This window comes from Rhinolophus hipposideros, assembly GCF_964194185.1.
Source record: "Rhinolophus hipposideros genome assembly, chromosome: 13".
In the NCBI taxonomy this organism is placed as follows: Eukaryota; Metazoa; Chordata; class Mammalia; order Chiroptera; family Rhinolophidae; genus Rhinolophus; species Rhinolophus hipposideros.
The window spans coordinates 23,480,941-23,496,491 of NC_138059.1; the positions used below are offsets into that span (position 1 = coordinate 23,480,941).

General features: G+C 41.1%; 1 protein-coding gene across 18 annotated transcripts in view; it reads left to right on the forward strand.

Moving 5' to 3' along the window:
* SYBU (syntabulin) overlaps positions 1–15,551 on the forward strand; it is a 109,701-nt gene that overhangs the window by 71,197 nt on the left and 22,953 nt on the right. The window contains exon 1 of one of the 18 annotated variants that reach the window (XM_081069881.1): positions 4,971–5,108. The exons of the other annotated variants lie outside the window; for them this stretch is intronic. Within the exon in view, the coding sequence (XP_080926007.1) occupies positions 5,081–5,108 (28 nt within the window). The 5' untranslated portion in view covers positions 4,971–5,080. Of the gene's footprint in view, positions 1–4,970; positions 5,109–15,551 lie in introns of those variants that run through there. 18 annotated transcript variants of the gene reach the window in all.

Consider the following 15,551-nt stretch of genomic DNA (forward strand, 5'->3'; position numbering starts at 1 on the left):
TCGCAAGGCGTTATTTTTCTAATAGCTTATAGTTACAATCAAAGGTGTTGCAGCAGCAAGGCCCATCCTCAAATAAAGGTTGTAACCTATTTTAGAGACTGAAAACCTTATGAAAATATCTGGAAGGCTATGTTAGATGTAATTGTGGGCTTTGTTAACATTCTGAAATTGGATTTAAAAATATTTTAGCTACTGTTTATTGAGCACTGACTGTCCTAGGCAAAAATTCAAGGACTTTACTCATTTTATGCTAACATCAGTGCCAGAAACGGAGATTTTTCCCTGTTTTACAGATGGGGTAACTGAGGCACAGAGAGGTTAAGTAACTCATCCAAGGTCACACAGCTTGTAAATGGATTTTAAACAGGGTAGTCTTGCTCCTAACTCTTAACCATTCCGCTGGTTATACAGTCTGCCTTCAAAGGATTGATTTTAATTGCAGTATAGGAGTATGACAATTGAGAAAGATGTGTTGATATAAGACAAGGATTATTTTTCTTCAATGTTTGTAGAATCTAAACATTTTTTACTAATTTTTATAAATTAGCTGATACAGTCCATATGTAGATTATGCTGGCTGTTGCTGATAACAAAATCCATGAACCTCAGGGTAACTTCAGTGAAATGCAGAAAGTTGAACACATACGGCTCTTTGGATGCAGATTAATGAAATAAGCCAGGAGGATGTGAACAGCAAAGGAACAGTAAGCTTGTCAGTGTTTTCCACTTCATGGTGAACTGGTCCTTTCTCTACTTGTCACAATGTTTTATGTGCTACCCTTTGTATCATGAATACTTTCGTAAACAGAGATCATTAGACTGTGTCAACATAAACCAGAGCTTTTGCATTGATACTGAAATGGATCTCTGAAACTTTCTTTCACCCTAAGAGAAAGAATGCTCACCCCGGATACAGCAGAGGATGTTTTGTGGTAGATGATTGCATCATCTATCACATCTCCCCAGCAGAGATCAGACCAGGAAAATAAAGTTTAACTGCGATGAGTGGACACGAGTGCTTATCTTGATGGCAGAGTTACATATTTACTCTCATGCCTTTCTCCTGCCTGTGCTTTACATGGTACACCCAGTCAATGTGATGCTGTCAAATGGTCTGCTAATGGTTTTCCCCTAAAAATGAGTGATTTATAATACTCATCTCCCCAAAGGTGACTGCCATCTGAATCCCAGGTCCACTAGGATTTAGTGTGTGTACAGTGTTGTAGCCACTGGTTTGGGAGCCTGCCCAATGCCTGCTACATTCTCTAATGAGTTGAGAACAAAGCACGATAGGTCTCTCACACATTGCAGATGCTCCAGAAGACCACACATCCACTGTCGGACATGTTTATTGACTGCCAGCATAAGAGAAATAAGCCTGGAAACTTCTTTTACACACAGACTTATAAACCAAGAACTGTCAATAAAGCAGATATATGATTTTCTTTTCCTAATTGAGGAGGAATGTTTATTGAAGAGACTGTCTGCATGGAAAGGTATGGGCATAGTTAAGGAGACCCAACAAGGTGTGCCGAAATACTTGGTGCTGGCAACAGCTTGGATCCATTTCCACATCATGAAGGGGCAAGAGGAGGGTCAAGTTACCCAGAATCCAGACGGAGAGAACTCCCAGGTGATGTGAAGAAACTGGGCCCTTTCCCTAACAAGAAAGGAGCCAGAGGGATAAATACCCTGACTTCTCTGTCTGCCTTGTCCATATAACGTGTTGTGTGGCATTTTGGTGTACTGTAGGCTTATTGACAAAAAGCTACGTGTTGAACAACACGGTCTGTTTATTTTGGCCATTCAGTGGGTTAAAGTCTTTCACTGAAGCCTGTGTCTGAAAGCAGCCAAGGGGAAGCAGGAAGCTGTGTGAATACAGGTTGTGGTTAAGTGAGGTCACGCTGCAGGAACCGGGCTTCGGTGGATTTACATTCCTGGATGTACAGTCTAGAATGTTTGTTTCATTGAAAGGAAGGTGATAGCTATGTACGAGTCTAGAGGAAGGGAGCCCTCATTCACCACATGCAGGGTTTCTGCTAAACCTAGGTTTGAATCCCAGCTGTACATTGACTAGTTTGCCTTCCTTCATTCAACAGATATTTACTAAGCATTTACTCTGTGCTGGCAACTATGTTCCAGGCATTAAGGGTAAAGGAATGAAGAAACAGAGAAGTGTTCTCATGGACACCACCTTTAACATGGCGAAATGACTGGTGCCCAAGCAGACACACAAGATAAGTTCAGATAGTGACAAGTAACACAAGGTAATGCTGTGTAGACAGTGACTGGGGATGGGGCAGGGGACTGTCTGGCGAGATGACCTGGAAGCTGAGAATTCAGCCGTACTTGTTCACGCTTAGGGTGGGTGGTGTTTGGGGGCGAGGGTGTAGGGCAGTAAGTTAGGAAGGGAAGAGTTGTAGCAGGTGAGGTCTGTATTGTTAGAGTAATGGAAAGCCATTGGAGGAGGGTTTAACAAGAGAGACATAATTTAATTTATGTATCTGGGATCCTTTTGTCTCTCTGGAGCTTAGATTATAATAGGCAGTCGAAGTGGGGAAAGGGGATCAAATATATGGTGGTGGAAGGAGAACTGACTCTGGGTGGTGAGCACACAGTGTGATATACAGATGATGTATTATAGAAATGTACACTTGAAACCTATGTAATTTTACTAACCAATGTCACTAGAATAAATTTAATAAAAAGAAAAAGAGATGAAACTGGAAGCAAGTAGACTAAATTTAGATTGCTTCGCCTAGAAAGGAGATAGTGAAAAAAGGGAAAAAAACATACGGATACAGTGCATATGACAGAATATAAGGTCCTCCATTTTCTTACTTAGATTTTAAAATGTTTTATTTTATTTGCTAATTCAAGTAAATCTCTAGATATCTGAATGAAATAGTCAATAGTCGATGGGTGTTTTTGTTATTTTAATTAAACATACTTACTTATATTCTATAATTAGTTTAGAAACATCAGTTTTGTTATTCGTAGTTAATATAAAACATTTCATTCAGTCTTTCTCATCCCTAGAGTAATTTTTCAATTCATCTGTCTTTTCCAGAGAAGTCATCTTCACTTCCACCCAATCTGTTTGATAGAAAGCAGTTTTGAATCATTGTCTGGTGCTCTCATTGGACATCTTTTCAAAACACATACTGGGAGGGTATGAATTAAGTTTCTGTAAAAAGAGACCCAAAATACAAACATTAAAACTAGGCAGACGTTTATCTTTTGCAAAATAGCACATAGGTATTTGGGTGATTCAGGCTGATAGGCAGCTATGTCAGGTTGTCTGTCATCTACCAGGCAGAAGGAAGGGGGAAAGAGACCAGGGGACACTCACCCAGTGATTTTAAAGTCAGGACACAGAAGTGGCACATGTCATTTCCAATTATATTGCAGGACGTCTTAATCAAATGAGAACCTGTTATTATGGAAGAAGGGGAGAATGGAGGTGGACTTTGGAGCATAACCAGCAGGGTATGACAGCATCCACTGTAACACGTGGACAGCTGGTTATTCTGTTTTCCTGTAGATGTATATGAGTATCCTTCACTCCAAAGCTGCTCAGTTCCTGAGTTCAATTAGCGAGGGATATGGGTTTTTGCGATCTCTACAACTTAACTATTGACTATTGCTATTTAAAGTGATCTCTAAAAGGCTGGTGGCATCATACCACAGGAATAATTAAAAATCTGTTTTTCAATTGCTTGCCTCTTTGGTTTTAAACAGTCTCAGCAGTTAACCTCCGAAGGCAGCCCAAGCTAGCAGTGATTGAGGTCGATTCAGATTGCTGTGTCTTTTTCAAATGGCAGTTTTTGTTCAAAGAAAGTAATTATAAGAGAGAGCTCTATAATAAGAAGCTTTGGGAAGATTCTAATATAAGGGGATTTCTTTTCTGGGAGATAATTGTGGCACCTTATATTTAGGCATTGAATAAGGCTGACCAGGTCACCAGCAGAGCAGTGGAGAAAGGGGACTTAGTGAGCAGAAGGGTTTCTTTTGTAATGTAAGGACATTTTTTTCCTGTTTAACAAGAAGGAATAATTAATACTTAACCTTTTCAGGTTGCTGTGCTAATCATAAAGTAGATATATGGCAGACTATGTATCACATAAATACTGCACAACAGTAAGAGGTAAACATGCACATCCTGTATTTTTGCAAAAATCAGTGTCAGCAATTGGCAGGAAGCTGTGTTTGTAGTGATAGCTTTTACCTGGTATACAGTATGTGCTCAATAAATGATCGCTGTCATTACTGTTATGAGAAATGAGTAAAGTTTATAAATAGCACAACTTGAAAGCATTCGAATGTTCACTCGCCATCTCATTTGCTTTGGTCCAGTTTTACTGCGGATACCTCATTAGTAAGAATTATTCTGACAGAATGGAGGGCTTTCGTGGGAGCTTAATAAATGTGTTTAACTGTAAGCCCACCTATTTGGAAGGAATATGCCGGCAGTCGCCCCAGAGAGCCCTCGAGTCAGTTTTTTCCCTTCGGAACAACAGATTTATCCTGTTCCTCTCTCCTGGGCAGCACTATGAAGTGCCTTGCATATTTAAATAGCTAGAATTCACGGAGAACACCAAGTCTTTTCCTCAAAGCATCACATGCTTGCCATCAATTTAGGAGTGTGTGGGGTTTTGATGTAATTTCTTCCTTGCCCATTGGGATGTAATCATTGTAGATAGATTCTTATGTGTTTTGCTCCAACACTGTCAAAGGATTAGCCTTGACTATTGTGTAGGCATTAATTCTATTTGACAATTTGGTATATCTTTAAATGCTTTGTGTCCATTCATGAGGCAATGGTTTCATTTGAAATGCTGCAGTTGCCAGGGAGAAGCTCCTGTGCTCGTCTCTGATAGGCTGTCCTTCCCTCTGCCTCCTGTTGCTATGGTGCCCAGCAGAGTAACTTCCTTGCCCTGCACATGTAGGAGGCTCGGTCTCCATGGATACCCCACTCTGAGAGTGTACTCCACCAAGGGATGAGCTACACACACTGTATTTCTGCACAAGACATACCCCAGCCTGTGGTGGGAGGCTGTTTGCAGAGGCAGTGTTTGCCATGAAAGTCTACGGAGCTTACCTCCTAAGTAAGTAATATTAGTCACAGTAAGTAAATTATTATATTGGATCGCAGAGGATATGTATGCTCTTTGTGTATGTGTGTATGGAGTTAGTTGTGGTAGGCTAAAAATGCAGTCTAAAAATGAATTTTCAACTCTGCCTTTCAAGTATTCTGAATACAGGTCTATAATGACACTTTTAAAAATACACACATATATTGTTTTAAACACCCCTTGTCATAGGTGAGCCTGTGCAAAATGAAAAAGAATGACCATGAACGCTTACATTTCAGAATGCTCTTCGAGCTCTGAGCATTGCATGCTGCATTTGTAAATACAAAGCCTGGCCTTCCCCAGTAGTGTGCTATGGGAATACATGAGCACAGCCACAGTTAATGCTAATTGGCACTGCACAGAGTTTGCAATGGGCCTCTGTGTAGACCGAGACATGATGTATTTATTATCAAGAGAGAGCCTGCTCATGTGGTTATGTCTGCTGGTTCTCCATGAAATTATTCCGAACACGTCGCTCTGACCAGTTTTAATTTACTTTTCTCATGTGGCAGCCAGCAGAACTCTGAAACTCTTCATGCCCATGGACCTGGGATGTGGAAGTTTTCTTTTTATTAATTGATTTGAGCTAACACTTCCTCTTTACTGTACATCCCCAAAGCCTAAGGGGTTGGGTTTGCAATGTTGTAAAACACATGAGTCATCTTAAAATGATTTTCATCTGCTGAGCAAATGATTAATGCCTGTGGTGTTAAAATTAATTAGTAAAAACAAAAGAAATACTACACATACGGTAACTCCAACTGTAGTTCAGTAACTTTAAAATTATGTAAAATTTAGACTGTCCACAGTAGACAGGTGGAGCTCTAAACAAAAAGCGAAGCATGTATTATGCTGGTATAAGAGAGACTCATTTTAATCATATAAAAGAGTGAGTACAGAGTATTAGGCTAGATTACAAATTTATTTTATTTTCTGTACTCATGACCATCCAGGCGAAAGACAACCGCTGAGACGTCATCTTTTCCAACTGTTAGTCATGGTTCAATTTTAATTGCCCCAAAATGGTGAAAAGGTACCACCCTTTGAGCATGTGACTGTGATGGTGATTACTCTGGTTCTGACTTTGTCACTGGGATCAAGCTTTAGATTATTGTCTTAATATTTTATAAATATAATTTTCATTCATGAGAGGAGCAGCCAATAAACAAGAGTGTGTGATGAACTTGTTGAGGTTATGGTTTTGGAGATCTGGAAACAATGTTGATGACACTTTCCCTAAAGTTTTTTACCTCATTAGCAATAATAAGGTCCCATTTCTCTTTTTCTATGTGTCTGTGATTAATTGTCCTGCCCATTTCTGAAAAGCAGCATAGTATGGGATTTTTTTCCAACCTCAAAATATCTGAATCTCCGCTCCAACGTTTTTTTTCTCATCTGTATAATCTGGAATAATAGTACCTATGACAAGGTTGCTTTGAAAATTCAATGACATAATCAATGGCAGATAGCATACAATAAGTATTACCTGCTATTGTATTTTGATTACTATAAGCATCATTTTTACAATGCCTTGTATTAATAGTCAAGGGAGGCTGTAGTTATCATCTCGAACCATTCTTTGGTTTGGTTCCATTCAGTCTATCAAATTTCCTATCAAATATTTACTACAAACCTAACTATGTGCTTGGCATTCCAATGGGGATTATGGCGATATATAGTTTTCTGTTTTCAAATGTGTGGCTTTATGATTTAGCTAAATTGCTCCACACATATGTAATAAAATGTTTGCCAATTAATTTTGCTGCCACTAACACAATGGATATGTAGGACACAACAATGGATGTGTAAGATAAAAGGGGCACGGCTGTAGCGTTAAGTCGGTTAATATTTATAACAAATTAAAAATGTGACAATTAAAAATCTAGGTTCAAATTTTAAGCTTACGTCCTTTCCTGAAAGGATTTCCGTTCAGAGTGCCTTGAATGACATATTTTATAAAGAGAGTAGTTTCATGAAGTTGAAAGTCCGGGGAATGATGGGAGAGGAAGAGATGAGAAATAATTGATTAATCTGTGTAAAAATAGACCCCATGCTGGGATTTTTCCTTTTGCACTAATCCTGTGTGACATCTGAGCCAAGAAAAATATAAAACCAATGCCATATGTGCAGAGCTTGCTGGTGCTGACTTTCAAACGCATGAAGAGTTGACCCAGATTATATTTTGCAGCTTTATTTTTATTTCAATGTCATTTTCATTTTCTGTTTCTTCTTTCTGGCATATTCTCTTCCTTCCATCTGTTTGCCTTGGAAAGAACGTGGCATGTGCAACAGGGACTATACCACCTCACTTGAATGGGAAAAGGGGAGGACCTTTGTAAGGTGTGATTTAAAATGAGATATCTAGAGGCTGGGAACTTGCAATCCATGTATGTCCATAAATGCTAAATCTATTTTGCTAAACATTGTTTCAGATGCAATGTCCCTGAGCTAATCTACCTAGAATAAGCCTTGTTTCAAGGTAAAAATTAAATTCTTAGCACCATCCTCATTGCCATGGTGACCTTTTATCTATGCGGATCTGTGACCACAGTAATGCCCCACTTTCTGTTCCACTGTTGTCTGTCATACAGGCACATGCTCTGATGGTGCACAATGTGTCAAGTGTCCGTTAGGTCCTTGTGCTGCTGTCACAAGTTGTGGGCCATATCCTTCTGAGGTCTCGGTTAACCTTTCTGTTTGCCGAGTTCTTTCTCATCAGAAGGGAGTTCATGGCGGTTTCAGAGGGAGGGCGTGCCCCTTGTCTTGTGTGGTGGCAACATTATTCAGAGAAACTGCATCTTCCCGAGTCCTTGGCTTCTGGTCCTGACCCCCGTGGCTGAGATAGGCAGGCTCTGCAAGCCTCTGCCAGGAAGATCTGATTTCTGCTGAGACTACTGGCGGGCTTGACTGTTGTCGAGAGGCTGTGCCTGAACCTGATACTGTTACTGCCTGACATCCAATGCTTTTCCCCTAGTAGTTGGTGGAAGAAGGGAAGCATCTAAGCCACAGGCTGAGAAGCGCTGGTGCACACAGAACAGTGGGTTAGGGTCTCAGGCTGTGCCGTAGTCTGGTATCCTGCCAAGCCCAGCTTACAAGGGACAGTGAAGGGGTTTTGTCTGTGCAAAGCCAGAGCATTCTTGAGTTTTGCATGGGATTTGCCAACTTAGCATTTCCACCCTGCCTTGTCTCTCCAGTCTCAGGCACCATTTAACAAAACTGAACCTAGTAACACTACTCATTTATTTTTTTCAACAAATATTTATTATGCACCTGACAGTGAGCCAGACACTGGGGTGCAACAGTAAAGCAGGGGGGCTCCTGTGTGATGTGTTCCTGGAGCAAGTACAGAGTCCCATGAGTGCACCATTGAGGAGGACCGTGGAACCCAGACTTTGGGGGTCTGGGATGCCACCCAGGGGACATAGTGTTGTATTGACACTTCTAAAGGGTAAAACCAGGTTTAAATGCAAAAACACTTGAGGATCTGAACTTTGCATGCCATTGCTGTTAACTTAAATACTGTGTAATTGGAGGGGTTTTTGTTTGTTTGTTTGTTTGTTTTCAAATTCTATTGGTATGGTTACCATGTTGTATTTAACAATTTTTTTAAATGACTCTTCTCAGCAAGAATGGGAGCCTCTATAGGACACTGCGCATGTGTTTGTTCTCACTCTCTCTTTCTTTATCCTTTTATTATCTTTTAAGTTCATTTTTGCTGCCTCTTTTATTTCTTTTTTAATATTATATATCACGTGATGCAGAAAAAGAATGTGTATCATGTATGTAAACCATGCGATATAATAATCAAGCACTGTGACCCTGATCATTTTACCACCTGAGGTCTGCGTCCCTAAGAAATATGTTGGAATGCAATGACAAAATTTAAACAGAGAGCCATGTTTTCTTTGCCTCTGTGTTTTCCATACTTGGCACACTGCCTAGAACTTAGTAGGTGCGCACCAGGTGTTTGTGAATGGATGGATATGCCCCAGAGCCTAGAAGGTATTTTTATGAGTCTATATGACAAGGTGATATTGGAATTTAACTTTAGTAAGTTTATCCTTTTTAAGCCTGGTTAGTTTTGTCTTTTGCGGGGTACTTATAGCTATAGGCTATAGAATTAGTCACATACTATTTAATTGTGTAGAGATATTTCCAAACTACCATTTCCTACTTATCGTCTCCATTTTACTGCGTACACTCTCCAGTGATCCTAAAGAGAGTGGCCTTAATAGTTTTGTCATGGTCTGCTTTGCTGTTCCATTCCATTTGGGTTTTTCATAGAACATTGAGGGGTGGAGAGAATAGAGAACATTGAGTACACTTGAATTTAAAAGTCAGCTTGTGGGTGGGGTGGGGCAGAGTCGCTGGGCAAGCAGAGGGTTGGCCTGGGAATGTCCGATCCGTGCCAGATGTCACATTGAGTTGAGATCCTGGGGAAGGTCCCATTAAACAAGTCCATGTAAATGCAGAGCATAATTGGTGTGTAGATCATAATCTAGCGTAATCTAACCGTGGGTATGCTCCATTCTTTTCAAATGCTCTAAACCACACAAGAATCAGTAGAAAATTTTTTCAGGGAGACATTCAAAAACATTTTGTTCAACAGCTTGGGAGTTCAGATAGTTTCCAATTGTTAAATAATGGTGTGAGGTGAAGGGCTAAAGCTTGCTGCTGGAAGCTCAGCTGGCTTGCAGAATGCATTGTCTCTCCCCACCGGGTACCCAGCTCCCGAAGGCCACAGTGGGAGTGCAATGTCCAAGGTGAAGTCACCTCCCTGGGCAGGTGCTAGGTTCCCAGGGCCTTGGACAGGTGTCCCAGGGCAGGAGGGCAGGAGCTGTTCCACCTGCCTTGCACCTGTTTCCTCCAAGCCCATCCCCTGATTCAGAATTCTCTCTGTTGTGTTGCCAGGCCTTCTCCTGGAAACATTTTCATGTGACTTCATCCCCCTTCCTCCCCAATTCTTAGGTTAGTTCCTTGAACATATGTCTGAATTAAAACAAACTGCACTAGGCTTTCCATTTATCCATTTACTTTTGTTCTAACACTCTATAGAGATGCAAGAAATTGCCAGAATTTACCCAGCTTATTTGTTTTATTTTATTGACGTTTGTGCTTGCAAATAAATATTTGCATTAACAATTGATTAAACAGTAGTAAATTTAGCATTGATCTTGGAGTACCTCAATCCATTGTGACTAGATTTTTCAAGTTTTCATATAGTCCTCAGGCAATATGAGAGACATTTTTTTCCTTTCATTTGATGGAGATAATTCCTCTTTTGTTTGTTTTTCTGCTTTTTGGTTGTACAGAAAATATACATGCTACCTTCTTTCCGTTGTTTTTTTATGCCCTTAGCACTGCAATCAAGATGAGGTGTTTCTTAATGTTTAAATTACTTTATGCTTTTACTCTTAAATCTTTTCATTCACCTGGGGTTTTAAGTGATTTTGAACTTATGCAGTTAATTTTGTGAACCTAAGAGCTATGTGGAAAGGGACTCCATGATCTGAGTTCTCCCCGCTACTATACACCCCGTTTCCTAACTATAACAGTCCCCTGCCTTGCCTTCCAGCTTCCATCCCTCCTCCAGATATTGCTGCCTCAGCATCTCCATAAAGCACTACTCTGTTCATATGTCCACCCTGTTCAAATCTCATCATGGCTCCCTCTTGGTTTCAGAGTCAATGCCCTTGACATAGTACCTTTCATGGAGTCACGTTAGCATAGCGTTCTTGTTCTTCAGCTCTGGGTACAACTTACCTTCCTGGCTGCCTTTTCTCATCTGGTCACTATATTCCAGACAAACAAGGGTGTTTTCCTCCATGTGTCTCTGTTCATGGCATTCCCTTTCACCTAAGGTCTGCTCATTCCTCACCCCCAACACTTGCTCATATTTTTCCTGGTTCTCAAAGCCCATCTCAGGTGTTATCTTTTCCCCAGTATATCCCTGCCCTCCTCCCCTCACCCTAGCAAAGAGCACTTCTTCCTCTGTGTGCCCTTCGTGCCCTCTCTCTGTATTGCACTCATCATGTGCCGCCTCATATCTTAGTTGTTTGTCTGTGAAGCTCATCTCCTGAAAGGATCTGTGAGCACCAGAGCTGTAATTCTTGATGATTCCCACCCCCCCACTCAGTGCCTTAGCATGTGCAAGGTTCAACACATCCTTGAAATGACTGTGCTGAATAATATGAAGACCATCTTGGTTTCCAGTTCTTAGAGCTTTGTGAATTCTGCTCACGAGATGCCAAGCAGAATGGGGAAAGAGGAAAGCAGACACTGGACTCAGGCAAGCCATCTCAGCTGTTGAGTAGCTCTGGGACTGGAGGCAAATCTCACTACCCGTCAGAGCCTGTTTCCTCGTCTATAACCTGTATGTCTTTGAGAGGAAGGATTGAAGGAAAGAGCAGATGCAGAGTTCTTGACAGCTTTGACTGTTAGTACACAGCGGCTAGTAACATTAGTATCTGACTGTCATTCATTGTATTAGGTATCCCTTCGAGGCTTGTGTAATATGTAGTCTGCTGTCAACACCATGCCTGCTATGTTTTCATTCCTGTCATTAATGAAGTATGTTAAGTAGGATAAGGGCAAGGACAGAGCCAGGTGATGCATTCCTAGAGATTTCCCTGAAGGTTGACAAACCATCCATTGGCCGACATCCTTTTGGTACTGAATTGTGTTGTCATCCAGTGCACATGCCAGCCATGTTTGTAAGACTCTCCTAAGTGTTTTCACTAAGTTCCTACTGAATCCCACATGTGTAATTTATGTGGCAGCCCATAATCATAACTCCATCAGAAAAGGAAGTGAGAATTGTTTTCACTATCTGCTTCTCAGTGAACTCTTGCTGTTCCTATTTGCCTTACTAAGGGACTTTTATGACAATTTTACTGGACATCAATACCAAACTTAACACTTTATGATCTCCAGAATTTATTTTTGTTCTCTGCTTTGATAACCTGTATACTTTTTGTCCATCTCCAACCTTCTTCCTTTGTGATATCTCAAAAATTAGTGGTGCTGTTTCCACAAATGTATCTGTAACTGCTTTCAGTACTTTTCTTTCTTCACTCAGTAAATATTCTTCTGAGTCTCCTATATGCCAGGCACTGTGTGTGGCTTTGGGGATACAGTGGAAAACAAGACAGAGGTCTTCCCAGGCTCCATGCTTTTTGCATGCTAAGGTTTGGGCTAAAAACTTGAGTTTTAAGAGACTTGGCCGTATGAAATGCAGGTGAGAGTAGAGGGAATATTTATCCTAATTGTAAACACTAGGCTGTCAACCCAGCCTAAAGGGAGAGAAAAAGGAAGGTAACTCAATAGAAAGCCTTTCCAGGAGCCATTGCTGAATGCCAAGAGTGGAGGAAACTTTAATACTTTGAAATCTTTCTAGGTGATAGCACCTACTATGTGCTACATGCTGCATTAGACCCTGGGATACAATGATGAGCCAGCCCTCAAGGAGGTGACAACAGTGCCGGGAAATTGAAAACAGACATTGCAGTGAAGGGTGATACGTGCTTGTTAAATTCTCAGTGAGGGGAGAGCTTCAAGGAGGGACACCTCATCCCTTCCTGAAGGAATTAAAGATGGAGACTAACCTGAGACCTGAAGAACAGGTAGTAAGTAATTAGCCAGGTCCAGAGGGACAGGGAAATAATCTAGTTAGAGGGAGGAGCATGTGTAAATATTGGTCCTCTAGAGAGTATTGTGCTGCTTTCAGGAAATGGTTCCACTGGCTGGGGCTGCAGTAGTGGCAGGCGGAAGAGACGATGAAGGGCTTGTAAATCATGCTGCAGAGTTCAGGCTTTATCTTAAGGACATGGGGTGCCATGAAAGGCTTTCAACGGGGGAATCACCTAATGAGATTTATGCTCTGGAGCAGGGTGGAAGATAGAGCACTCAGGACCACAGGAGCAGCTGGGACACAGTGTATGACTGTTTCATAATTCCAGGTGAGAAATGATAATGGCTTGGGGTGGAACATTCGGGATGGGAAGAAGCAGACTGATCATGAAGTTACTACCGTGTTTCCCCGAAAATAAGACCTAACTGGAAAATAAGCCCTACATGATTTTTCAGGATGACACCCCCTGAACCTAAGCCCTAATGCGTCTTTTGGAGCAAAAACTAATATAAGACCCAGTCTCATTTGGGGGGAAACACAGTAAACAGACAAATTGGAGCAGGTGGCTGCAATTGAATATTGAAATACCAGAGTTAGTGATTTTTAGTAGTTCTCAAACGTGAGTGTGCCTAAAAGATCACCCGAACATTTTTGTAAAACTGTGGATTATGGAAATGACTTGAGGAAATTTCAATCAGCAGGTCTGAGTCAGGAATCTGGATTATCAGCACATAGTACAGGTGACACTGATGGAGGTGGGCCTCAGACAGCACCATGAAAAATCCCTTTCTGTCAGATGTTTTTAAATTGCAATGCTTCTTTCAAGTGTATTCACAATATGTTAACTTTTCATTTAAGAATGAAGATTCAGTCCTCTGATCTCTGTTGGAAATAGGTGAATGGGCTCAGCCGCAAGGATGAACGTGCTATAAGAAGAGCACTCTCCTTGCTAGTGTAGTTGGTATTCACCAGTGCTGCGCTGTCTGGTGAGTGGTGCAGAGCAGAGCAGTGATAATCTTGGTAAGACCCCTGCTGCAGGCTTTATAAACACATTTTTAAAGGTTTCAGCAAGCCCTTTGCATGAACAAGCAAATACTTACGGGGAAAACAAATTTTCCCCAACTCTTGAAGTTCCATGCAGGTGTGTGTTCTTAATGTTTAAGGTATATGTTGATGTGTTTGTTATTGTGGCATTTCTCAAGCCTAAATGCCCACCTTCTAATCCCAGTATCACTGTGAGAGCTGTGTAACCTTCAGCAAGGCACCTGTTCTCTCATCTGTAAAATGGGAATAAAGTTGTACTTGTCTCATAAGCTTGATGTGAGGATTAAATGAGAATATACGTAAAGCACATTGAATAGTGTGTGAATATCATAGACTATTTCTGACCAGTGCTGAGGGAAGCCAGGTCACTTATAATAAATTTTTCACTTGTATTAGAATTTAATCATGTAATAAACACTTCACCTTCTTAAGTCACAGTACTTGAAAACTAACACACATTGTCGTACTCATATGCAAGAATTCTTAGAGAAATTTAGTGTTTACCAACACATACCAAACACATGGATAAGCAGGCCTATAAATGATGAATATTTATTGTGCACTTACAGTAGTCCCAATTAGGTCATGTAATTCTCAGTGATCCCATGCGATCTCTTCTTAGAGTGAGTAAACTGAGGCACAGAGAGATGAAGCAATTGCCTGAGGTCACACTGTCGTCTGATGCCATTACCCATCAGATGTCAGAACTTGGAACCCTCCAATGCTACAATCTGCTTTTTAACCACAGCTGTTAAATATGTATTGTCAGTTAGATGAAGCATGGTTTAGTGACACTCAGTATCATGCCAAGTAAATTAAGAAATTGACCCATTTTGAATGTGAAATGTGTAAAAACGACCCCCAAAATGTATCCTATGGTGTGCAGCTCTATTTTAAATCCCAGTCAAGCCTGCTGCCCTGTTTCACAGAGGCAGCCATTCGGGAAGCTGCCACAGGAGGTATTCCCAGTCAGAGGGTGTCTCAGAGCAGTGCTTCTCAAACTGTAGGTGCCCGAAAGGTTTGTTAAAACCCACATTACTGAGCCCCAGTCCTGCCTCTGAATCGCTGACTCCATAGGTCTGGGGTGGGGTCTGAGAATCTGCATTTCTAACAAGTTCCCAGGTGAAGCCTTGTACAGCTGTTTGGGACCACATGTTGAGGACCATTGCCATAAGGAATGGTCCTTATGTGAATTTAGGAGCAAAGGATGGTTTAAAATCTACCCTATAATTGCCTGACTGGCTCCACAGACCTAGTTTTTTCAATTCACAGGGCGTTTTGAAGCAACAAACGTTGGATCTAAAGGGTAGAGGCATAGATTCAAATCGGAAGACAGAAATCTTGACTTTGGCTTTCACGTTTCTGAAGCAGAGCAGTGGCTTTCAAATATAGACATTTACACAGTTGTTTCCCCTTCTCTGAAATAGTAGGGCCTAGTTTAAAACAGCTATTTCCCTTACTCATGACTCAAGCACAGAGGTTAGCCTTAGAACCAGGTACTTTACCAAATTCTGGGCTTCGTTAAGCACTACCATGTTTCCCCAAAAATAAGACCGGGTCTTATATTAGTTTTTGCTCCAAAATACACATTAGGGCTTATGTTCAGGGGATGTCATCCTGAAAAATCATGCTAGGGTTTATTTTCTGGTTAAGTCTTATTTTGGGGGAAACACAGTAGCACATACTCATGCGGATGTACCCCCTGTCCTTCTTCTTCCCCACCTTAGGACAGGGTTTCTTCC